Source organism: Ictidomys tridecemlineatus, chromosome 2 (assembly GCF_052094955.1).
Source record: "Ictidomys tridecemlineatus isolate mIctTri1 chromosome 2, mIctTri1.hap1, whole genome shotgun sequence".
In the NCBI taxonomy this organism is placed as follows: domain Eukaryota; kingdom Metazoa; phylum Chordata; class Mammalia; order Rodentia; family Sciuridae; genus Ictidomys; species Ictidomys tridecemlineatus.
The window spans coordinates 91,487,438-91,513,119 of record NC_135478.1 but is presented as its reverse complement, the minus strand read 5'-3'; the positions used below and the strand labels follow the sequence as shown (position 1 = coordinate 91,513,119).

Below are 25,682 nucleotides of genomic sequence, written 5' to 3'. Positions count from 1 at the left end.
GGCTGAGACGGGAGGATTGCAAGTTCAAGGCCAGCCAGAGCTATTTAGCAAAGCCCTAAGCAATTTAGCCGGAGACCCTTTCTCAAAATAAAAAATAAAAAGGACTGGAGATGTGGTAGAGCATCCCTGAGTTCAATTCCCAGTACCATATTAAAACAAAACAAACAAACCTGGGGTATTGTTTTCAAGGTTCATTGGGTAGAGAATTTACTTAGGTTCCTCCTAGACATTTTCTCTGGCCTCCAGTTCTAGGTGTGGGGGATGGAGTGGGCCCTGCAGATCTGGTTCCAGGGCCTTCCTTGCCCTCTCTGCTGGGGTAGTTTGTGCTGGAGGCAGGGAGGGAAGGATCTAGATTAAGCTTCACCCCCGAAAGGCAGGGAAGGAGAGGGAGAGGGCCTGTGGGTGGGCAAGGCATGGATGCCCGTGGGCGCCAGGCTGTCCCCCTCTGTCTCTGATTTGCCAAGTTGCAGAATGTTCGAGAGGAAGTCTTTTTCTTTCCATTACAAATTGAAATTCCATTTGTTTTTCTGCTGCTTCCTTGGGTTCCGTGGAAGACAGGGAGGAATTTGATGGGAGAAGCGGAAGGCATGGGAAGGGCCCCTCCTCCCACTGCCTCTCCCTTCCCATACTCAGCCACTCAGTCCTGCGTCCTGGATCATCAAGGCTGGGCCACCTGTACATACCTGGCTTTTGATGCCTGACTCAGATTGGCCCCTTCTTTCAATGATACTTAATTATAGACCAAATCAAGTGTCCTTAGTTGCACTGGGCTGCAGGATCAGTACCCCTGGTTGTTGTCGGGCCTAGTGCATTGGCCAGGTGGCCTCCCCTTTTCAGGTCTCAGAGTCCTTTCTTGGCCTTTGGTGATCGATTGCAGGAGCTGTGTGAATGCGTGAAGGTTCTTGGGACACAGGGAGGCAAGGGTGTGAGATTACCTGCATGCGACGTGTTTGGTCTGGATCTGGACAAGGGTTTGAAGAGATGAAGAGAGCTAAGTTAGCATGGTAGGATTAAAAATTTAAAAAGCCCAAACTTGTTTTAATATAAATTAAAACCAGTTGAGGAGGTTTGACTTGATACCTGCTGAAGTTCTTTCTTGGATTCTGAGCACACCTGTACCTCCTGAGACATTAGCTGGGCGATCATGGGGTAGTCACTCAGCCTCTCTGTGCTTCAGCTTCCTCACTGGTGAACAGGTATGATAGCAGTGTCTAACTCTCAGAAGGTTACCATGATAGAGGCTTAGAACAGCCCCAAGCAGCCACCAGGGGAAGCCACAACTACATCTACAGCTGTGGCATGCCGTGCTGCCATGACCACGGGGTCTAGTGTTGAGCGTGTTAGCCAGTTCCTTTCCCTCATTTTCTTTATCAGCCCTTCCCTTTGCAACCTTAATTTTTTTTTCCTTAAGATTAAAAAAAAAAAAAAAAAGTCTTGGGAAGTATTAGCTTCTGCCTGTCAAGATGAAGGTTGTCCCTAGGTGGCCAAGGAACTTGCTTACACCTAGCAGTTTGGCCTAAAGAGGGGCTTAGGATGTAAGGAACTGAATGTCTGCAGGAAGCTTAGTGAAGAAGCTTTTCTGTCAATCAACTCTGTCACTTGTAGGTCAAGATCTTTGGTTTCTGCTTGGTGCCGATGTGCATGCCTGTAATCCCAGTGGCTTGGAAGGCTGAGGCAGGAGGATCGCAAGTTCAAAGCCAGCCTCAGCAATTTAGCAAGGCCCTAAGCAACGTAGCAAGACTTTGTCTCTAAATAAAATTTTAAAAAAGACTGGGAATGTGGCTCGGTGGTTAAACGCCTCTGGGCTCAATCCCTGGTACCAGGAAAAAAAAAAAAAGAACTTGGTTCATGACAGAAAGCTAATCATAAATAGGCTTAAGCAAAAATGGGAATATATTGGCTCAGGCAGTTAAAAACTCCTGGGATATATGGGCTTCAGGCGTGTCTGTGCCAAATCAGTTCTTCTCCATCTATTGCCTCTCTTTTCTCTCTGTTGACTTCATTCTGAGGCAGAGTTTCCCCATCCCCTGGTTACTGTAGAAAGAGGGACATTCTTTTCAACACTTCCCCAAAAAAATCCCAGAATAAGACCCAATAGATTTGAGTTGGGTCACATATATAATCTTGATTCAATCGCTTGACCAGGGTTGAGTCATGTGTGAATCCTGAAGCTGGTGGTGGGGTCAGCTCCACAGGCCACTTCTCATATGGAGGGATGGGGCTGCTATTCTCAGACCACTGGAACGTAGACTCTACGCCAGCTAAGATCACTTCTGACCTTCTGAGTGGCCTTGGGACAGATGAAATATACGATAACTTCCAGCTAATATTTATCAAATGCCAATGGTGTCCTAGAAAGTTCTAGGCCTTGGAGTTCAGCAATAGACAAGAGACAAAGCCACACTCTCTCCAGTTACTCAGGAGTCTCTGCCTCTTCCTATGCGTTCCTTCTCCGAGCTGTTGAGGCAGGACACCATTGCTTTTTCCCCTTTGGACACAAGCTGAGGTCCCAGGAAGACAGAGGTGTGGGCCACGTGTTTCCCTTGGTTGGGGATTCTGACCCAGCCTGAGATTTATTCAGGGTACAATATGTGGCCATCACCAGACTGTCCCTGTAATGTTTAGTCCTTTTCTGAGAAATTAGACCAGGACAGAGGAGTAGCTCACTGCTTGAGCACTTGGCTCGCATGCCCGAAGCCCCGGGTTCAAGTCCCTGAACCTCAAAACAAAACTAAACAAAACTCAGAGCAATTTTACTCTGCCTGGAACCACTGTGTGACTTTGGACAAATTAGTAAATCATCACAAGCCTCCATTTTCTCATCGGCAAAATGAGATGTTTGGGGCAGATGACCATGGAGACACGCCCCTATAACATTGTCATTCAGTGACCCTCAAAGCAGGGGCTGCAGACTCAGAAACCTGTAAGGAAGGTCATGGGACCTAGGATAAGGAAAGGGCACAGGGCGTGGCCTGCAGCCTGACATTAGCGTGGGGCACTGGGGGATGTAAGTTCTGTGACACTCTGGTGAGTGTTTCTCTGGCCAAAGCTGCCAAGAGCTGGGACCCAGCCTAGTACTATCAGAGTGTTTGATGCTTTTAGAGATTTTGGAAATTTTGTTTTGCTCCTTTTTTTAGCAGTGCTGGGAATCCAACCCAAGGCCTCATGTGTGCCAGGCAAGCGTTCTACCATTGAGCTACATTTCTAGCCTTAGATTCTGGAAATTCTGATTTTTATCTGAAATCTCCTAGCTCTGGAATGTTGGCCTTCTCAATCCAATAGTTTTAAACATGGTGCATGCCAAGCAAAACATAGCAGTAGCCAGATGTCACTTAAGGGTCATCATTTGCATTATTTGTGCTCTAGGGACTGTGATGGGTCTGTGCACTCAAAAGCCAGAGATCTCTTTCCTGCTGTCTCATGTGGGAAGACCTTTGTCTTTGGGCACTGTAAGTTTCGGTACCCCTCAACCCAAAAGTGTTTTAAGGAGCCAGGTGCCATGGTGCAGGCCTGTGATCCCTACAACTAAAGAGGCTGACGCAGGAGGATCGCAGGTTCAAAGCCAGCCTCAGCAACTGCGAGGCATTAAGCAACTCAGTTGAGACCCTGTCTCTAAGTAAAACACAAAATAGGGCTGGGGATGTGGCTCAGTGGTTGAGTGCCCCTGAGTTCAATCCCTGGTACCAAAAAACAAATGTGTTTCAGGGAGAGAAGGTGCATGAGCCCTTGGATATGACTCTGAACCAGGGTGCAGAACCTGGAATATTCCACCATTGCCTGAGCTGACATGGCCAAGCTTCTCAGGCTCGAGTCTCCCTGCGGAGGCAGCCAGCTTCTTGGCCCCCCGGGCAGGTTGGGTGCTGGGTGCTGTCCCGGGGCTGCTACACAGAGTCCGAGGCCCGGATGGCTTGAGCAGCAGCAGTGCACTATCTCCCGTGCTGGAGGCTGGAAGGCAGAGGTCTGAGCGGCAGCTGAGTTTGTCCCTTCACGGGGCTGTGAGGGAGGGTCCTGTCCTCCCTTGTCCTGCTTCTGGTGGGTGCTCGTGGTCTCCGGCATCTCGTCCTGCAGAAGCATCCCCCCACCCCCGTCTTTTGTCTGCATTTCCCCTTTTTCCTGAGTACCTGGGTCCTGTTAGCTTAGGGCTCATCCAGAGGCCCCCATTTTTACTTAAATGCCTTTGTAAATACCTGCCTCCCTGTAAGGCCGCCATATTCTGAGGGACCAAGGGCTCTAGCTCCAGCATATCTTTTCTAGGGGACACAGTCACCTGATGGCAAGGTCTGAGATGTGACTGTGGCTCTGCCTGATTGCCCCTCTGCTCTCCTCCTCAGTTTCCTACGAGCTCTGGCCCTGCCGGCCTCCCTCTCCTCTCTGGCTCTGCTCCCGGGCTCCTGTCCAGCCCCACTGGCCCCTTTCTGATCCCTCCACTCTCTCACCTCTCTCTGGCTGTGGGGCCTATTCAAGCTGTTTCCTCTGCCTGGACCAAGTTCTGCCCCTCTGCACCTGTTCTGCCTGCTGGGCTGCTGGTTTCCCCAGGAAAGGCCTTCCCTCCCCTGCTTCCCGAAACACTGCCCTGGGCCCCTTGCCCTGCCCCGGGCATTTCCCCAGGGTGTGTTCATGGAATCACGGGTGTTCCCTCTTTAAAATGCTTGTCTACTTCAGAGGCTGTTGTCTCTGTAGGGCAGAAACTACTTCTGTTTGGTTTTCCTGGCACAGAGTATGTCCTCCAAAATGACTTGTTAAAGAACAAATGACCTACCTGGGCATGGAGCACATCAGTAATGCCAGCAACTCAGGAGGCTGAAGCAGGAGGGTCGCAAGTTCAAGGCCTGCCTGGGCAAGTTAGCCAGGCCCTTCCTCAAAATAAAAAAATAAAAAGGGCTGGGGATGGACCTTGGTGGTGGAGCACTTGTTTAGCATGCATGAGACCCTGGGTTCAATCCACAGTACTGGAAAACAAACCAACCAAGATCGAAAACAAATCCCACAAATTAATGAGCGAATTTCTTTTAGGATCTCTTTGGGCCTCAGTTTCTTCAGATGAGAGAAGATATAGCTGGCTGAGCCTGTTATCTCAAAGGAGAGTGTCGTCCTTGGCCTTGGCAGGATCCTTGCAGCTATTTGGAATTCTTTTGGTACTGGGGATTGATCTCAGGGGCACTCTATTTAGAGATAGGGTCTCACTGAGTTGCTTAGCGTCTCGTCTCGCTTGTGCTGAGGCTGGTTTTGAACTTGAGATCCTTTTGCCTCCCAGGCTGCTGGGATTATAGGCAAGCAGGACCATGCCCGGCTTGTTTTGAATTCTTGGTTTTCCTGTAGTACCTGAGACGAGGGGACCTAGGGATCCTGAGCAGGGTGCCCTTGGGGTGGGGTCTCCTCCCCAACCCACCACCAGCTTCTTGCTGTGCTGCAGCTCCGGGAGCTCTGCAGTTGGAGGGTAGCAGGCACAGGGTGGGAGCAGCCCCCAGGAGATGGGAAAGCATTTCCTGGAGGCCTGTGCCACTTGGCTTCCTGGCAGAGGAAGGAACATTCTCGTCCTGGCTGGGGTCCGGTCCATCTGCTGTAGCAAGGGTCTGGCGGCTCACACTGAGTGTCATGGGGAGGCCTTCCGAGCTGGGCTCGTTTAGATTTCCAGGGGGAAGGACCAGGGAGGGACAGGAGGCACAGCAGTGAGGACTCAGCATTTTGTCACATCCACACAGTTTTGCAGAATGGACTTCTTAACCCTGGACCCCCTGAAATCAAACACTCTGTTTGCTGTTGGTCCCTTGCCGAGGGCCGTCCTCTGAGCGTTACCTGACCAGACAGAGCAGTCAGCCCTGTGCCTGATCCCGTGTGTGCTCAGCAGCGTGATGTCAGTGTTGCGTTTTCATGCTATTGTCTTTTTTTTTTTTTTTTAAGAATTCCCAGTTCTTTTATTTTATTGACATTCAGTCCTGACATTTTTGTAATAAGTATGTTTTGACAGGCATCTCCGTATTTTTTTAGATGTTGATGGATTTTATTTTATTCATTTATTTATATGTGGAGCTGAGAATTTAACCCAGTGCCTCACACATGTTAGGTGAGCCCTCCACGGAGCCCCAGCCCCAGCCCACTATTGTCATTTTGTATGACATTTTTCTGCTGAGGAAAGTGTTGATAGCTTTTGTCAGATTCTTTCTTTCTTTTTTTGTACCAGGGATTGAACTCCGGGCACTCAACCACTGAGCCACATCTCCAGCCCTTTTTTATATTTTATTTAGAGGCAGGGTCTCACTGAGTTGCTTAGGGCCTTGCTAAATTGCTGAGGCTGACTTTGAACTCGCACTCCTCCTGCCCTCCTCCTAAGCAGCTGGAATTTCAGGTGTGGGCCACCATGCCTGCTTTTATCAGATCCTCATAGGATCTGTGACCCCCAAGCCATTAACACTGGCATAGACCCTGTGGGGCTGGAGCTGTCTCATCTGGACATGTCTCCTGTGAGTGCCTGAGGCCAGGGTCCTGAGGCCTGGACACCCCTGTCCCTGCAGCACGATGGCCCCTGACCCAGGTGTGAGCTGGCACTTCTCCCTCCTCCAGCCCTTGAAGGCTGAGGCTACGTCAAAGGCCACGAGGGAGGCCCAGGCCAGACGCTGGCTTGCCAGGAATATGGGCGGGTGGCTCTGTGTCCTTGGTCTGGAGTGGAGATCGATAAGCAATTGTTTTTCTGTTGGCAAGGAAAAAAATTCTCCATTGACTTTCCCAGGCGCTGCCAGGCTGTCTTCTTTTCAGGAATGCTGGTGGCCTGTCGGAGGTCGCTCTGGAAGGGGAGACAGGCACCGGCCCCGCCGGGAGGAAGGACCACACTGCCGGGGTTGGGGAGCACACACAGGAGCAGGGGGTTCTCCAGGTCCTTAGTACATCACAGGAACATGCGACCACAGCCCAGCGGGTAGTAGGCGCTCAGCAGGTACAGCTGAAAGAACAGCTTTCGAGCATCTGACCCTATGCCAGGAGCGGTTCAAAGTGTCTGGCTTGTGTGAAGCTTCTGACCAGTGGTGGGTGCCCATTTTGGAGATAAGACAACTGAGGTTGCCGGAGGCTAAGGTGAGCCAGGAGAAGGAGGATCCCAAGCTGTGTGACTCCAGGGCCCTGCTTTCCTCTTCTGGATGGATGGATCATAAAAAGGATATGCAGAGCCATAACAGTGGGGGCTGTGGAGATGATTTCTTTTAAAAATACAATTTTGAGGGCTGGGGACATAGCTCAGTTGGTAGAGTGCTTGCCCCACATGCACAAGGCCATGGATTCAATCCCCAGCATCCCCCCAAAAAATTTTTGTTTTTGTTTTTTGAGCTGGGCATGGTGGTGCATGTCTGTAATCCCAGTGGCTCAGGAGGCTGAGGCAAGAGGATCGCAAGTTGAAAGCCAACCTCAACTTCTCGAGGTCCTAAGCAACTCAGTGAGACCCTGTCTCTAAATAAAATACAAAAACAAGGGTTGAGGATGTGGCTCAATGGCTAAGTGCCCCTGGGTTCAATCCCTGGTACCAAAAAATAACAATAAAAATACATTTTTTAATATTGAGTGTATGCATGTGGCACAAAAGTAAGGATGGTGAAAAGCCATTCCCTCCCACTGTACCCCTGCCCTCAAAACAGTTATTTCTCCTTGGAACCCCTGTTACTGTCTTCTTGTGTATTTTTCCAGAAATCCACAGTGCATGTACCATCCTAGACATGCGTGTGGACCTTTCCTCCTGGGCCAGCAGTAGCCACTAGTGCTTCGGTTTTTCCCTGTAACAGTGTGTCTTGGCACTAATTCACACAAGATGCATAGAACCACCTGTCTTAAAATGCACGCTTTTCTCCCAGGATAGATGTACCTCATTTTGTTTGCCGGGGGTGGTCATTTCAAACCACACTGCCAACATCACGTTGTGTTTACATCATTTCTGCATGCGCAAGGTTGTCTATGGAGGGAATACCCAGGTGCAGGATTGCTAGGTCCCAGGTGTGTGCATTTGGAATTTTAAATACTGACGTATTACCCTCCATAGGGATGGTACCAGTTCACACCCTGGCAGCCCTGGATGAAAGCGACCACTTCCCTGCAGCTGAGCCAGACGTGCCAATCTGATAGATGAAAGAAATGTGTTTTAACTGTAGTTTTATTCTTTTTTAGGAGGAGGGTACCAAGGATTGAACTCGGGGCACCCAACCACTGAGCCACATCCCCAGCCCTATTTTGCATTTTATTTATAGATAGGGTCTCACTGAGTTGCTCAGTGCCTTGTTTTTGCTGAGGCTGGCTTTGAACTTGTGATCCTCCTGTCTCAGCCTCCCAAGCCTCTGGGATTACAGGTGTGTGCCACCATACCCGGCTAGTTTTCTTCTTAATTTTACTAAAATACATAGAACATAAAATTTTCCCTCTTAACCACTTTTAGTGTTATAATTTGGTGGCATTAACTATATCCACTGTGTCATGTGGCCGTCACCATCTAGTTTCAGAACTTTCCAACATCTCCAGAAGAAACTTGGTGCCCCTGAGGCAGTCACTCATTTCCTGCTCAGCCTGTCACCTGCGTTCTGCTTGCTTCCTCTGCCAACTAGAGTCTTGCTGGTGCCTCATGGAAGTGAGACCGCTCACCTAGTAACCAGCTTGTTTGGTGGAGGTGGTGGCTTCAGGATTCTTAGTATTAGTCAGAGTTTCTTTCCTTTTTATGGCCCTCGGGTGGTTCCACCACATTCTGTTTATCCATTCATCCATCGATGGACTCTTACTGCCTTCTCTCTACCTTTTGGCAATTGTAGGTCACGCTCACGCTGCTGTGAACATTGACTTATGAACCTTTGAATCCCTGCTTTCAGTTCTTGGGTGTGTTGACAGGGAGAGGAGTGGCTCTGTCAGCTCACCCAGCCACTGCGCTGCAAGTTTGAATTTCCACTTAGTGTAAAGGAGGCTGAGCCTCTGGGCACACGCTTGGGTTCACTGAGGTTCTTTCCCCAGGAGCTGTGTGTGCCAGTGCTGGGTTGAGGCTGTTTCCCTCACTGCTTTTCTCGCTGGACTTTCCCTGCCACGTGCCTCCGCTCAGGAGGAAGGACTATTTCACGAGGGCCCAAGGACAGTGCACTGCCACCCTTGCATTTTTTCCTGTGTGTGCTCACCGCCAGTGTGGACGATGAACATGGCACGGCCGCCACAGCTGGGATGTATTCACTGAGTGCCAGCGGCGCCTGTGACATTTGTCCAGCAGAATTTGTCAAACACATGAACTAAAAGTTAATATTTCTGTTCCAGAGATGGAGGGAGCTGGCAGCCCAAGGGAGAGTGTCATTCTCTTTTTTAAAAAATCAAGATAAAAGTTCACATAACATGGAAGTAATCTGTGTGTGTGTGTGTGTGTGTGTGTGTGTGTGTGTGTGTGGAACCCAGAGCCTTGTACATGCTACACAAGCTTTCTGCAACTGAGCTAAAGCAAACTTCAGGGGCATTTAGCACTTATATAAGATTATGCCGCTGCTGCCTCTTTTTAGATCCAAAACATTTGTCACTCCAAAAGGAAACCCCACCATTCATTAAGCAGCCACTCCTGATTCCTCCCCAGGTTCTCCTCAGCCCTAGGCAACCGTTCATCTTTCTGTCTCTATGGATCTGCCTGTTCTAGAAATTTCATATCAATGAAATCATGCAAGTCAAAGTCTTTCACCACTGGCTTTTTTTTTTTTAATTTTTTTTTGGTATTGGGGTGCTTTTTGCCAGTGAGCTACATCCCAGGGCCATTTTAATTTTTTTTTTTTTTTTTTTTTTGAGACAGGATCTTGCTAAGTTGCTGAGGCTGGCCTTGAATTTGCAATCCTCCTGCCTTAGCCTCCAACTCCCCTGGCTCACACACCATTCTCTTGGTGACTGTCCTTTCTCCGATGAGACCCTGACCCCCACTTCTCAGTTGAGCATCATCCGCCGAGGCTAGGCCAGACCAGACAGCTGCTTGTACTTGGACAAATATTTTTCCCTTTCTTGGGCCTCAGTTCCTCAACACAGGGGTATAACAGCAGACTCACAACCTCTGGTGCTATGACATCATACTGATACATGTAAACTGTAAAGTGCTGTCTGGATCATTGCCTTGGGAAGGATGCAGTTAGATGGAAGTGTTTCATTTGGCCTACCCAGTGTTTAAAAATATTTGAAATAATTAGAAAACAACAATTGGGTAGAGCCAGAAGTAGCTGCCAGCTCTGCAGGGCCCGTGCTCTCTTGGAGGTTACTTGGCTCCTGCAGGAATTGAATTTGGACTCCTTCCTCATGAGGTGCATGAGGAGGGCCTATCAAGAGGAAGTGCAGAGGTCAGATCACATCATGTTTTGCAGGATTTTGTTTTTTTAGGATGTGGATCCAAGGCAGAGGTTAGGCCCCAGCCTGGGCCCCTAGGCCCTGCTTTTTGACTCTCTCTTTCTCTGCAGGTGGCGTTGCTGCCGAATGGGACAGCCCGGGCCCCTTGGATGAAGTGGCTGCACGCACCATGTCATCATGTGTCACTAGCCAGCCCAGCAGCGACCGGGCCGCCCCCCAGGATGAGCTGGGGGGCGGGGGCAGCAGTAGCGAAGGCCAGAAGCCCTGTGAGGCCCTGCAGGGCCTCTCGTCCTTGAGCATCCACTTGGGCATGGAGTCCTTCATCGTGGTCACCGACTGTGAGCCGGGCGGTGCTGTGGACCTCGGCCTGGCCAGGGACCGTCCCCTGGAGGCCGATGGCCTAGAGGCCCCCCTTGATGCTTCGGGGCCCCAGGCTCTGCCCCACCTCTCAGGTCGCAAGCTGTCCCTGCAGGAGCAGTCCCAGGGTGGGCCGGCGGCCAGCAGCAACCTAGACATGAACGGCCGCTGCATCTACCCGTCCCTGCCCTACTCGCCCATCAGCTCCCCGCAGTCCTCGCCGCGGCTGCCCCGGCGGCCCACTGTGGAGTCTCACCACGTCTCCATCACAGGGATGCAGGTACGTGAGCTGCCACCGCTGTGTCTGGGTCAGCTGGGCATCCCAGGAGGATCCTGTGCAACCATGGAGCTGGAGGGAACCCCAGGAAACTGGCAGGGTGGCGGGGAGTGAGTCTGCCTTGGAAGGAAGAAAGTCCGCAAAGGCACGTGGGCAGCGGCCTTGACGCTTTGGGGAGCCCTGGGCACACGCAGCCCAGCAGCCTCAATGCCCAGCCTAGGGTGAGGGAGGGAGCCCCAAATGCTCAGCTCAGGCTGCCATCCATCCTTGTGAGGAACACTGGGGTGGGAGGCCACCTGTGTGAGGGTGACCAGAGCATCTCCAGAGCCAGGGGGTCTCCTGCCAAGAGAGGCAAGGGCTGGGGGGTGCGGCTCAGCACTAGAGCGCATGCTCCTGCCTGGCTCCAGCCCCCGCCGCAGCACCAGAAAAGAAGAAAGATGGATGCAGGTGCTCGGGGTTAGCAGGTGTGCAGGTGCAGAGAGATGGCAGTCCCTAGAGAGAGCCCCCGTGGCCCAATGGCGATCCCCTGCCACATGGTTGAGGCAGCGCCTTTTCTCCTAGGGTCTTTACCATTGCTTCTGGGAGGTGAATCCATACTCAGATCCCATGGCGTTCCTGGGGCCTGTGATCTGCCCTCACCCTTCTCCTGCCCTCTGCTGCTGGCTCACCAAGGCCAGCTCCATCCAACGACCTTGTTAGGACTGGGGTCCCCTCCAGAGCAGCCCAGCCCTCTCTCCTGTGGCCCTGCCTTCTTTCCTTCATGTGCTCCTCAGCCTCTCATGACCTGTGTGTTTCTCTGGTTGTTACTGGCTGTCTCCCCCAGGCTGGAGCCGCGGCTCCCCGAGAGCTGCCTCCACACCACTGGGTCCTCAGCAGCTGGCCCAGGCACTGTTGCATAGGAGGAACTTGAACATAGCATATTAAGAAGGAATGAGGGGCTGGGGATGTAGCTCAGTTGGTAGAGTGCTTGCCTCGCATGCACAAGGCCTTGGGTTTGATCCCCAGCACCACACACACACACACAAAAAAAAAAAAAAAAAAAAAAAAGAACGAATGAAAGCTGGGTATGGTGACAGTGCTTGTAATCCTAGTGACTTGTGAGACTCAGGCAGGAGGCCAGTCCAGGCAACTTAGTGGGACCCTGTCTCAAATAGTTAACAAGTGCTGGGATATAGCTCAGTGGTAGAACACTCCTGGGTTCAATCCCTACTATAAAATATATATTTTTTTAAATTTATTTTTTAATTTTAGGTAGACACAATATCTTTATTTTTATGTGGTGCTGAGAATCAAACCCAGTGCCTTATGCATGCAAAGCGAGCACGCTACCACTTGAGCCACATCCCCAGCCCCCCTACTATAAAATATTAACAATAATAATTGAATTAGAAGAAAACTCTTAATTGGCTGGTTTTAAAGGAGCAACCTGGCTATAAGGGACTGCATTTTGAAGGCAAGGTAGACCTTCCATAATTGGACATGTGTACATAGAAAGGTCAGTGTAGGGAAGTCTGCACCCTGAGCAAAGGCCGCGGGGTGGAAGGTATGGTGGGGGGAGTGAGGGGTTTAGTTAGCTGGAGTATAAGGTCCATAATGAGGGGTGCCATGCTACACACACTCCCCTTCCCAGAACAGTGGCTTTAAGGCAACTGGGCTTGTTTATCAAGCAGAATAAATCTGGTGCCAGGCATTTGGGGACTTGGTGTGGTGGTTCTGTGGTGGTGGCCTCTGCCTTCACAGTTGTGTTCCAGGCAGGAAGAGGGAGCTGGGGAGAAGGGCAGAAAGTGGCTGCCTCTTTCCTGCAAATTCTATCCACCAATTCCTGCCTGTCTCCCGCTGGCCAGAACATAGCCACGCAGCCACTCTAAGCTGTAATAAGCCGAAAGTGAAGTTTGCCAGATGGGACATTGCCTCTCAGAGGTCTGATTAGAAGGAGAAAGGGGAAAACTAGTATTTGGTGGACAACTAAGTGCCTTGTGCAAGGTCAGAGTTTTAGGGGCCCTTGAAGGCCAGGCCATGGAGTCAGCCTGCAGCTGTGAAGTGGCAGGAAGCCAGGGCTGGACTGTTGGAACTGCCCATCACATCCCTCCAGGGCTCAGGGGAATGAAAGCAGCACAGGAGAGGAAGCTGGAAGCAGCCTGAGCTTCCACCCTCGGGAGGGGCTCCATGAACCCTGGAGGTGACTTGCAGGCCAGAAACCAGGACCATCTCAGGACCCTCTCAGTGAGAGAGAAAGGGAAGTTGAGAAATGGGGTAGTACGATGCCACTATTTATGGCCCCAGCTCCTCCCTGAGGCAATACTCTGTTTTCTATAGGGCATCTTACCAAAAAAAAGGCCTGCAAATTTGGATGCGGAACTTGTATCAAGGTTTGGGAAAAGGCTTAGAATCATGGGGGAGGGAAGTGAAGGGTAAAATAAAAAACTGCACATTTCAAATGAACAAAAAAAAAATTAGTTTTGAGCAAGGTGAGGTGGTGCATGCCTGTAATCCCAGCAGCTCAGGAAGCTGAGGCAGGAGGATCTTGAGCAATTTAGCGAGGCCCTAAGAAACTTAGTGAGACCCTGTCTCTAAAATAAAATACAAAAATAGTCTGGGGATGTGGCTCAGAGGTTAAATGTCCCTGGGTTTAATCCCTGGTACCCCCCCAAAAAAATTAGTTTTGATACATGACTTCACCTATGAAACCATCAGCACAACCAGTCATTTGGGCTTTTCTAACATGCCCTGCAACCGTCCCTCCCTGACTTCTCATTTCCCAGGAAGCTGCTGATCTTCTCTTTTATCACTAGAGATTAATTTGCAAGTTCTATAATTTTATAGAGGTGGGATCATTTAGTATGCACCCCTTTTTTTTAGCTTAGTTTTTTGTAATTTATCCATGTTGCTCTGTATAGTGACGGTCCCCATAGCTGCAGATTCAGTCAACCTGGGGTGGAAGATATGTGTAAAGAAAAAAGTACATCTGCACTCAGTGTGTTACCACCCACCACTCGTCATTATTTCCTGAGCAATACCTCATGACAGCTACTTTCATAGCATTTACATTGCATTAAACATATAAGCAACCTGGAGATGATTTAAAGCATAAGAGGGAGGTTACATGCAAAAGCTGTGCCATTTATGCAGGGTACTTCTGCATCTGCAGATTTCAGTTTCTGCAGGGGGTCCTGGAATCAATCTCCTGTGGGTACGAGGGACAGCTGGATCAGCTGTGCCTTTTTATGCAGAATCCTTCCATCATATGAATGAGGCACAGTTTGTCCATTCACCTGTTGATGGACCTTTGGGTTACTTCCAGTTTTTGAGCATTACCAATGAAGCATGTTTTCATTTCCCCTGGGTAAATGACCAGGAGCAGCATGGCAGGGTCATATGGTAGGTGTGTGTTAAGAAACCGCCAAATGCTAAGGCTTTTGTCTGCTCTGCATTCTTGCTGAGCCTTGGTCTTCTCAGTTTTGATTTTTGCCAGCCTCTCCCTGTGACTTTTGTGTGTATTGCCCTGATGACTAATAGTCTTTTCATGTGCTTATTGACCACTTGTTTTATTTTTCTTTGGGGAAATTTCTGTTCAAACTTTTGCCCATTTTTTAATTGGGTTGTTGGACTTACTATTATTGAGTCATAGAGTTTAGTATGCTTGTTTTCCTGTGCTGAGAGTGAACAGAGGGCTTCGTCACTGTAGGCAAGCACTCTACCACTGAGCTGCGTCCCCAGTCCAGGATCCAGAGTTCTTTTATTTTTTTATTTTCTTTTATTTTTTTTATTATTAGTTGTTCAAAACATTACAAAGCTTTTGACATATCATATTTCATACATTTGATTCAAGTAGATTATGAACTCCCATTTTTACCCCGTGTACATATTGCAGATTCACATCAGTTCCACATCCACTTTTTTACATACTGCCATATTAGTGTCTGTTGTGTTCTGCTGCCCTTCCAATCCTCTACTATCCCTCCTCCCCACCCTCCCCTCTCCTCCCATCTTCTCTGTCTACCCCATCTACTGAAATTCATTTCTCTTGTTTTTTTTTCCCCTTTTCCCTCACTTCCTCTTATATGTAATTTTGTATAACAATGAGGGTCTCCTTCCTTTACCATGCAATTTCCCTTCTCTCTCTCTTTCCCTTCCCCCAGAGTTCTTTTATTTTGGATTTCATTTCTTGTCTAATGTATGTGTGATGAATCCTCTCAGCCAGTGTGGGCCTTGGCTTTTCTTTTTCTCCAACCCCCCTTCCCCCCAGTTCTGGGGATAGAAACCAGGGCCTCACACATGCTCAGTGCTCTCTCACTGAGCTACACCACCAGACCTTTTAAAATAGTGTCTTGAGGTACAAAAGTTTTGACTTTGGTGAAGTCAAAAGTATCATTTGTTTGCTTTTGTGTTTTGTACTTTTTGTGTATGATCTAAGAAACCTTTATCTACCTCCAAGTTTGCAGAGATTTTTTTACCCCTTTGTATTTTTGCATGACAATGTAGGCATGATTACTTCTTTCTTTATTTTAAAAAATATTTTTTAGTTGTCATTGGGTCTTTATTTTATTAATTTATATGTGGTGCTGAGAATCTAACCCAGTCCTTCACATATGCTAGGCGAGCACTCTACCACTGAACCCAACCCCAGCTCGCATGATTATTTCTTTTAGGTTGCTGAGGGTGGCCTCAAATTTGCAATCCTCTTGCCTTAGCCTCCTGAGTCAGTGGGGTTACAGGCATGTGCTACTGCACCTGACACATGAATACTTTTTAAATTTAAAATTTACTTTTTGAAAGTGTGAACGATCTTATAAAAATAGATATAAAGACTGCATATTATATGATTTCTCCCCCACCTTTTTTTGTGGGGGTGGTTTGGGGATCCAACCCAGGGCCCTGCTGAATAAACATGTGCTCTCCCACTGAGCTGCACCCTCCAGCCCTGTGTGATCACAGTTGGACAAAGCACAGCAATGAGGAAGATCTGTGTCAGGACAGAGGTCATTCTGGAGAAGGGACACTGCCTGGGAGGTGTTTCTGAGGAGCTGGGAGTTTTTATTTTCTTGATTTGGGTCCTGGTTTTGTGTGTGGGGGGGTTCAGTTTGTGGAAAATGTATCTGTTACAAATTTTAAATTACTTACTTTCTAGGACTGTGTGCAGCTGAATCAGTATACATTGAAGGATGAAATTGGAAAGGTAAATACCCCAGGAGTTGGGCTGGCTTTCCACCTTGTCCAGGGACTTTCAGACACTGTGGAAGGAGCCTATTGGAGCTGGGAGTGGGGAGAGGAGTCTTTGGAGGCAAGGCTGATGGGGGCGTCTAGTAATAGGAGCAACCAATTGAACAGAGAAAAGATGGCTCCTGTCATTTATTTAAGGGGGTACAGCAAAGGCAGGGATAAGGTTTCAAGAGCGGAGTCTTGCCTGTGATGTCTCATTAGGCTACTGTGTGCAACATAGCCCCACTCAGCCCATGGATGGCAGTCTAGTGTATTTTTTTAATGGTCTAGTATTTCTATTTTTGTATATTAAAATTAAACGTTTCTGCAAAAGCTCAGAAAGCTTCCAGAGCAATGCCATATTGCTGTGCTGATCGTATGCATCCATTAGTAGATTTTTTCCCCCCTGAAGTTATTCTCACATCTGTATTTTTTTGTTTGTTTGTTTCAGCCAAAGAGCAGTATTTTTACAGGGTCAAAAGCCCAAATGCCAGGAGAGAATAAGTCAGTGATATAAGTGGGCGTGGATGTGAGATGGAAGATACTAGTGAGCAGTGAGGATTGTGGCAAAGCATTAAATTATGGAAATGAGGGCTCCTGAGCAAGGCAGGCTAGGTATGAAAGTAGGGAATAGTGAAATCAATGGTGAACATTAGCGAAATGATATCTACATGTGGTTAGACCTCCCAGCTTTTTTCAAAAGAAGCCAGAAATGTGGGTTTTTAATATCAAATCTTTTCAAATATTGTCAACTAAATTCAAACTTTGTAGAAACTGCAGATCCACCAAAATACAGTTTCAGGGCATGTTTGACCAATAGGCAGTGGTTTGCAGCCTGTATGTCAGGGTCCTCATTGTGCAGCTGTGTCACGGGCATCTCCTTTATCCAGGGCTCCTATGGTGTGGTCAAGCTGGCCTACAATGAGAACGACAACACGTACTATGTGAGTACCCACACTCCCCTCCCTGGGCCCCTCCTTATCCAAAGCAAAGCCCTCTTTCCAGCACTCACTTTCCTGGAAGGTGGACAGATCTGTGGGCTCATCTTCTTCGTAGCACCTCAGGGAGGAAGCAGGGTGCCCGTTGGACAGAGGGCAAGATGGGAAGGTGAAGTAATGCAGCTTCTGCCTCCTCCGTGGCACTGAGAAAAGGGCAGTAGCTGGGCAAATTGCCCCTGTGGAGGTGGTCCAATGTGGGTTCACACCTGGCTCTAGCGGGTGCCAAGTATGTGCCCTTGGCAGGGGGTGCTCCTTGGCACCTCAGTTCCCCCGTGTAGAGCATCCAGTGACGTCCTTCCTCAGCCCTCCTCACCATCCCTGTAGCCCACTCACATTTGGATTCAGGGGCAGAGAGTCAAAGGCTTGAGGTTTTCCAGCTGTGTTCTGGGTCCAGCCTCCTTGGAACCCAGGGCTGCTTGGCCCCTGTGTTGATGGGGAGCTCACTGCCTTGTCCCGAGGCTGTCGTGGTGCCAGGAGGTCCGCCAGGCCTGGGGTGGAGGGAGCCTTTCCTCATGTTTGCTCCTTGCTGCTTTAACTGGACCTGGGGCCTTTTCTTCTGCAGGCGATGAAGGTGCTATCCAAGAAGAAGCTGATCCGACAGGCTGGCTTTCCACGTGAGTGCAGTGGGCGGGGCCTTCACCCTGTGGTGCACTGCTGGGGCAAGGAAGGACAGAGCCCACGTATGGTGTCCCCTCCCTCCCCAGAGCTTCCCCCTGAGGACAGTGCCAGGCCTCCTGCGGACATTCTGTGTTCACTTTCATTTAAGAATATTTACTGAAGTGACGCAGGTGTTGTTCCCGTGAGCTTTTCCACACTGTGGCATGATGGGTGCTTTGTCGCTGAGTCTTCACCAGCATTCACTGCAGGGCCCCTGGGAGCAGCAGCTGCTCCTGCCCTGCTAAGTTCTTCTACCTTTGCGCCCCCCCCAACAGCTGCCCTCTGCAGGGGGGAGTCTCTCTGCCCTGACCTAGGCGGCCTTTGTGTCTCCTTGCAGGTCGCCCCCCACCCCGAGGCACCCGTCCTGCCCCTGGAGGTTGCATCCAGCCCCGGGGCCCCATTGAGCAGGTGTACCAGGAAATTGCCATCCTGAAGAAGCTGGACCACCCCAACGTGGTGAAGCTGGTGGAGGTGAGGTGGGGTGTGGAGGACGGAGGCATAGAGGTCCTGCCTTGCTTTGTGAATACCCAGATGCTTCGAAGCCACCGGTTTCCAGGGAGAGCCAGGTCATACCACCTGGCGCTGCAGAGCCAAGTGGTCTTTTGCTTCAGGTTCCCTAACTGTTGTTACTTTGTGTCACTGTCACCCCTCCTTATTCCCATTTTTCAGATGGAGACGTTGAGGTCGAGGGCCACTCAGGTTTGCCTTCGCTCACTCCTGTGGGTGGTTGTGGTACAGAAGCAGAAACACATATGCTATAAATTCCAAGAAAACCTTATTTACAAAAACAGATTCAGGCTGCATTTGGCCTGCAGGCTGATGTTTGCCAACCCCTGCTGCAATCAGTAGTACTTACAATCTTAATCTCAAGACTCCTTTATGCTCTTAAAGATGATTGAAAGGCCCAAATCACTGTGGCCTATGCAGGTTGTATTTATTTATATTACTTCTAAGAATATAAACTGAGACATTTAAAAATTATTTATTGATTGATTTAAAAACAGCAGTAATCTTGCCATATGCTCTGGTGCATGCCTGTAATCACAGCAACTTGGGAGGCTGAGGCAGGAGGATTACAAGGTTGAGGCCCCTGGGGAGCACATCCCTGCCTTTGATGTGTGGGAGGCCACTGCCATACCTTGTCCGGGACCTACAGACCCTAAACCCTAGGTGGGCAAGGCCTGGGTCTGACTTGCCCACAGGGAGGGGCGTAGGGCTCCTGATGGGCAGCCCAACTCTGCCTGGGTGCACACCTTTCCCAAGCCTGTTGGTGATTCTCGGGTGGCTGGAGAATGTGGGAAGAGGTGGGAGGCCTAGTCTGTCCAAGGAGAGAAATGGCAGCTGCAGGTCACTCCCTCCATAATGGCTTCCAAGCTTCATGCTCTCGACTCCCTGATGCTGGAATTGGCCATCTTAGAGGAAGTTCCAGGGGCAGTTGGTTTGCAAGTGGCCCTGAGTCCTGGCAAAGTCTCCCTTCTCCCTAGTGTCCTGTGGTATCTGGTCTTCTGCCCAACAAGACTCTGCCGGTCTGTTGGCTTGTTTATTCCCGAGGTGTCCCTGAGCATCTCCCGTGTGCCCAGCCCTGCCTCAGACACCACTGACATAATGGAGGTGGTTACCCCTGTGCTGTCCATTGGTGAGAGGCAGTTCTGGACAGGGAAATGTCATTTCCTGCTGGGTAGGGAGGGACAGGGCCACCTCATGGAGGTGCCACTAGAGCCAGATGGGCTCTGAATTTTATCTTGAAGACCAGTCCGTGTCTCTCCTAGGAGATGGGCTGGAATTCTCACCCACATGTGCCAAAGGAGGCTTTGCCTCTCCCTGTGGTCACCTCCTTTCTGGGTGCTTGGGAACCTCGAGGACTGGGCTGGGGGTGCTTACTTTCCACTCTTTGGATCTCATGCTCTGAGGAGTCCTCTTGGGCCTTCCATCTTGATTAGGAAGAGGGACCCTCCCACGCCTCCCCCCTGCTCATGTCGATTCTCTCTGTCCTCTCCTCTACTTCGTGTCCTGGCCTGTTCCTGATGGCTGTGCCAATAGGTCCTGGATGACCCCAATGAGGACCATCTGTACATGGGTAAGAGACCCCTCTTCTTCTGCTGCTCTCACTCGGGCAACCGCACCTGCCAGTGTTCAGGCGTCCTTTCAAGGCAGCCAGGGCCCAGCCATGGCCCAGTCACATCTGACCAAAGGCAGCTTCTCCTTTCCTGGTCCAGCTGGGCCCCGCAGTGAGCCCTACAGAAGGCCATACCCCGAGTTCAAAGTGAAGCTGTCGTAGTCAGGGAAGACATTGTAGAGAGAGTGGTGGGCAGGCCACCTCAGGTAGGAGATGACCACTCAGCATTTGAGTGTCAAGGACACAGCCCTGTAACCTTTGGAGAATAGCATTCCAGACTGAGGGACCAGCCATGGGAAGGCCCTGAGGCTATAGGAGATTAATATTGTTCAAGGAAAACATGGCTGAGTCTGAGTAGAGCAGGGAGAGGCCAGGGTGGGACACCTGGGGCCTTAGCCAGGGGCACCAAAGGTTTTGAGCACTGGACATAGAAATAAAAGGACTCAGGTGTGTCCTCAGAGACCCCATTAAAGAAAAAAAAAAAAAAAAAACCAGGACATGAGCCAGCCCTGTCAGCTCTCCTAAATGCTGATGAGGGAGGAAGGACAGGACCCACCAAGACCTGTCAGCAGATTGTCGGGCCCAGGGGCACGGACTGACAGGCCTTGTATCCAGGAACGCCTGGCTGGGGTAGGTCCAGATGAGCCTGTGCATTCTGAGTGCACAGAGAGGACAGCCTGGGGAGTGGCTGAGGAGGTGAGGGCAGTGGAGGTGGCAGGTCTGCCACCTGGATGGCCACACAGTGACCCTGGGCTACACAGGGTGTGCTCATAAAGTAATGAGTCTGGTTTGAAGACAGAGCTCAGGGTATGACTTCCCCTAAGGCAGCAGCCCTTCAGTTCCAAGGATGCTGTTCTTGCCTAGGACATTTTTTTCTTTCCTCATTTGCCCTCCCCAGGTTTTTATTATGAGAATGCTCGGCCTAAGAGAAGGTGGTGTAGCTCAGCCTACAGAGAAGGCAGTGTAGTTTGGTGAATTGCTGTCTACATAGCCCCAGGTTCAGCAGTTGACTTTATCTACCCTGCTGTCTTCCAACCATCTCTGTCTCTTTATTTTGCCAAACCATTCAAAAATAAAGTAGCAGACATCTCAGGACTCCAGTCCCTGCGTACTTCAATGTGCATCCCATAGTAAGGACATTCTCATACATGACCCAGAACCAAATGGAATTATCCCTGTTCCTTGAGAGCATCTAATGTGGCCCAAATTTGAATCTTACAACTTTTTAAAGACTTCCTTTGGAAACAATTTAGACGCCGGGTGCAGTGGTACGCTCCTGTAATGCTTGCTAACTTGGGAGGCTGAGGAGGGAGAATTGCAAGTTCAAGGCCTACCTGGGTGACTTAACAAGATCCTGTCTCAAAAAATAAAAAGGAACTGGGTGTGTAGCTCAGTGGTAGAGCAACCCTAGGTTCAATCCCCAGGACCAAACAAACAAAAAACATATGAGATAATTTTGGGTGCCACATAGAAAACATTTAAAAAACTTTTTTTTTTTTTTGCATTTAATTTAAAACTCTATAGGAAAAACTATAACCAATACACCAAACTCATGATTTCATGAATGTTATTACTTACAACAACCTCAAAAAATTGAAAATTAAGTTAATTAAAAAAAAGTTAAATATGTAATCATTTACATAGCATATGTATTTGGCCAAGTTGTACACCTAGTAAGTGATCGAGTGCAGGTCAGGGAAATAGGACAGAGTCGTTTGTGCCTAGAATGGTGCCCCTGGTGTAATTTTCTCAGACCCAACTCCAAGTGGCTTTGGGCTGTTTCTGAGGAGATCATTTGTTCATTCAGTAAATTTGTCAGGAACAAACTCAAAACTCCTTATCCTTGGCATTTACCTAAGTGTTACGTGTAGGCCTTAAAGGTGACAACACTATAAAAAAATAACAAATGCTTAGCAGGGTGAGGGGAGCTGGGAGTTCCAGGTCAGGGGGATGGGAACTCAAATGCCTTCTGAGGGGACATTTAGGCAGGACAGTGGGGACCAGGTGTCAGAGGGCATTTTACACCATTGTAAGAATGATGGTGCACACCTCTAATCCCAGCAGCTCGGGAGGCTGGGACGGGAGGATTGCGAGTTCAAAGCTAGCTTCAGCAATTTAGCAAGGCCCTAAACAACTTAGTGAGACCCTGTCTCTAAATAGAATATAAAAAAAGGGCTAGATGTAGCTCAGTGGCTAAGTGCCCCTGGTAACAAAAAACAACAAAAAAAATGGCTTTGACTCTGAGCTCTTAGCAGGGAGGGTGCCATTGTGGGATTTTGAGCAGACTGGAAAGAGGAATCAGTACAGAGTGTGGCCCAAGCATCACAGAGGAGTTTCCCAGGCTGTGTGAGGCGGCAGCACCACCACCGAGGCCACAGAGGGAGAGAAGCCATGCTAGCTCAGGCTGTCGAGCAGTTGGGAAAATTCCCACGCGGTTACTTTTACTTTCCAGCCACGGCCATGTGTGCTGAGGAGACGGGCCAGATGATAGGTTTCAAGAAGGGACTTGAACCACAGGTCTGACCTTCAAAAGGTAGACTGTGCGGCCTGTATTTCTAGAGGAAATTCCCACCCACCACTCAACCCCAAGAGTAGCTGAACTGTCGGTGACTGAAAATAAACCTGTTCCAACAGGCCAGCCTCCCCCAGGCCGGCTGACTACCGTGCTGGCTGGGTGGGAGGAAGGTGCAGAAATCATGAAACTTGCAAATTAAGACATAAATAACCGAGGCAGGAAAGGCCAGAGCTTCTCACCACAGCCTGAAGCAGCAGCAGCTGTGTCTTTTTTGGGGGGTGGGGGGTGGGGGATTCCGGGGATTGAACTCAGGGGCACTCAGTCACTGAGCCATATCCCCAGCCCTATTTTGTATTTTATTTAGAGACAGGGTCTCACTGAGTTGCTTAGGGCCTCACTTTTGCTGAGGCTGGCTTTGAACTCACGATCCTCCTGCCTCAGCTTCCCAAGCTGCTGGGATTATAGTGTGCACCACTGCCCCCAACAGCAGGTCTATCTTAACTCAAGCTTATGGTGCCTGAATCCCTGGGAGTGACCAGAGGATGTAGTTGAGTGTCAGTCTTATCTCTTGGAACCTCCAAGGTACAAGTGGAGGGACAGGAGGGAGCCTAGGAGCCCCCGTCCTGCTCCCCTTCTCCCCTGCCTTGTTTTCCTTCACCAATGGATCCTTGGCCATTTTGAGCACTAGAGGTAAAAAGCCAGGCTGGGATCCTGGGGACGACAGAAATCTCCTTGGCCTCCCAGTGGGAACTCGGCAAAGCAGGACATTAAGTGGCTTGGGTGCTGTGGACTCTCTCTCTCTGGTCCCCCAGTGTCAGTTTGTGTGCTTCTTGGTGTTTCTAGAGGTGGATGGGAGATGGGGAGCACCCCGAGGGAGTTTTCCAGTGTAACAGTTGACCCCTTTCTCTTCTTTGACCCTGACCCTAACCCCTAACCCTAACCCCTTTTTCTTCCTTATAGTGTTTGAACTTGTCAACCAAGGGTGAGTGTCCCTGCTCCCAGGCATGGTCCCCACTCCCAGGTGTGATGCCCTTGGCTTTGTGACCTTCGAGGCTGAGGGAGGTGGTGCTGGGCTCTGCTGGGGGGAGAGGGCGAGGGCTGATCTGTGTGTCATACATGTTGACGTTTCAGGCCCGTGATGGATGTGCCCACCCTCAAACCCCTGTCTGAAGACCAGGCCCGTTTCTACTTCCAGGATCTGATCAAAGGCATCGAGTACCGTAAGTGAGGCCCCTGGGAGGATCCTCACGCCTGGTGGTGATCAGCCTTCCCAGCTGGAGGGTGGGAATGGGAGGGTCTCCTGGTGTGCAAGGCAGTGGGCAGCAGACAGACTGTGTGAGTGCAGAGCAGGGCTGGCTTCGGAGAGCAGTCTCAGGGGCAAGCAGAAGCTGCTCTTCCTTCCACAGAGAGAAAATGAAGAGCAATAGTAGTTATGAGCATTTCTCCAGTGAATTCCGTGTGAACCAGGCACCATTTGGGGCATTACCTTCGTCATCTCTCATTCCTCCCAAGGACCCTGGGACGGGGACCCTGTTAACCTCCTGGGACCTTAGTTTCCTCATCTGTAAAATGGAGACAAAGTATTTCTCAGCAGGGTTGAGTGGTTATATCAGTGGTTCTGATTGGCAGGTGTCCTTTCTGCTCCTGATTGTTAAACATTTCCACTCTTATCCCTGCCTGTCACATAAGATTGTTTTGAAGTTTAATTGGGATAAATGTGAACCACTTAGCACAGAGCTAAGCCCAGGACTGGGTGCCCAACAGTGACACCCTCTGTACTCATTGATACTATGATCATCATCACCACCCCAGAAACTACACCTAGGTTTCCAGACCATAGCACCGCCCATTGCCATTGGCTGACACCGGACAGGAATGATGAGCCAAGTCCTCAGTTCTGTTTTTTTGGTTCACACTTCAAATCAGCCTGCTCTGGTCATCGTTGCTCCGGTGAATTAGTATTGGCCGTTGGTAATTGAAACTGTGTTTGACTGGCATGAGTCCTGAGGCTCTTAGGAGGGTACCAAACCCAATGAAAACTCCGTGTGTGCTGGTAACCACACAGACAGGGGGGTTACACATTCTAACAGGTGGTTACAAATGGCTGTAGGCAGTCACTGTTTTGGGAACGAGTCCTTTTGAGAATGAGTATCTTTTGAAGACACTTTCCCCCTTACCTTTTAGAGGATGGAGGTGCCCAGCAGGTTTGGGAGGGGAGGGTTGGGAAAGACCAGGGGCTATGGCAGAGGAGGCACCAGGGTGATGCCACTCTGTGTCTCTGAGCCATGTGGCCATATGCAGATCCTCACAGGGGTTTCTTGTCCCTCTGTTCCCTGGGTGCCATCCCACCCAGTACACTACCAGAAGATCATCCACCGGGACATCAAGCCTTCCAACCTCCTGGTTGGAGAAGATGGGCACATCAAGATTGCTGACTTTGGTGTGAGCAATGAGTTCAAGGGCAGTGATGCCCTCCTGTCTAACACCGTCGGCACACCTGCCTTCATGGCACCTGAGTCGCTCTCGGAGACCCGCAAGATCTTCTCTGGGAAGGTAGGTTTGGACCTGTCTGAACCGCTGAGATCTTCCTGTGTTAGGGTCCTTTTGGTTGTAAATGATACAAATACAACTTAAATAGCAAATGCACTGGGGTTGTACAGCTGAGGAGTGGGCATGTGTGGCTTTGGGCTCTGCCAGTCAGTTACGCAAACAGGAATTTGTCTTTCTCCAGCTTTTGGCTGCTTTTTTGAGTTGGTTTCCTCTGCAGGCGGATCAGGCACCAGCAGCTCCAGGCTACTTTCAGCTGACCAACCTCAGTAGCAAGAGCATTCCTCTTTCTAAAGAGCAGAGCAAGAACTCTGGGGCTGGTTGTGATCAGCCAAGGGTGGGTTATGTGCCAGTCCTTGGACCATCCTATGATTGGGGGAATAGTGCTCTCCTTGGCCATGCCTGGGTCATGTGCTCTCTAAAAAGGTTGGGGGACCAAGACCTGACCCTCCCCAGCTATGTGGACTGAGAAGAGGTGCTTCTCTAAATGGTGCTGGACAGGCAAAAGCAGGAGATGCCCTTCCCTGCCCCTGGCCACACCTGCCAAGCTCTCTTTTCCTTGCAGGCCTTGGATGTTTGGGCCATGGGTGTGACGCTGTACTGCTTTGTCTTTGGCCAGGTAAGAGGGTGGGGTGTCCTGTCTCCTGAGTGCTACTGGCTGACCTTTTGGACTAATGGTCATCCTTGCAGAGAGAT

At 49.9% G+C, this 25,682-nt stretch overlaps 1 protein-coding gene across 15 annotated transcripts in view; it reads left to right on the top strand.

Moving 5' to 3' along the window:
- Camkk2 (calcium/calmodulin dependent protein kinase kinase 2) overlaps nucleotides 1-25,682 on the top strand; it is a 52,971-nt gene that overhangs the window by 4,811 nt on the left and 22,478 nt on the right. For all 15 annotated transcript variants that reach the window (XR_013434825.1, XR_013434821.1, XR_013434820.1 and 12 more), the window contains exons 2-11: nucleotides 10,431-10,957; nucleotides 16,083-16,130; nucleotides 17,044-17,097; nucleotides 17,714-17,765; nucleotides 18,146-18,279; nucleotides 19,849-19,885; nucleotides 23,400-23,421; nucleotides 23,571-23,659; nucleotides 24,793-24,992; nucleotides 25,552-25,605. Coding sequence is in view for 10 of the 15 variants with exons in the window: in XM_078039198.1 (XP_077895324.1) it covers nucleotides 10,490-10,957; nucleotides 16,083-16,130; nucleotides 17,044-17,097; nucleotides 17,714-17,765; nucleotides 18,146-18,279; nucleotides 19,849-19,885; nucleotides 23,400-23,421; nucleotides 23,571-23,659; nucleotides 24,793-24,992; nucleotides 25,552-25,605 (1,158 nt within the window). In the remaining 5 variants the exon portion in view is untranslated. The remainder of the gene's footprint in view (nucleotides 1-10,430; nucleotides 10,958-16,082; nucleotides 16,131-17,043; nucleotides 17,098-17,713; nucleotides 17,766-18,145; nucleotides 18,280-19,848; nucleotides 19,886-23,399; nucleotides 23,422-23,570; nucleotides 23,660-24,792; nucleotides 24,993-25,551; nucleotides 25,606-25,682) is intronic.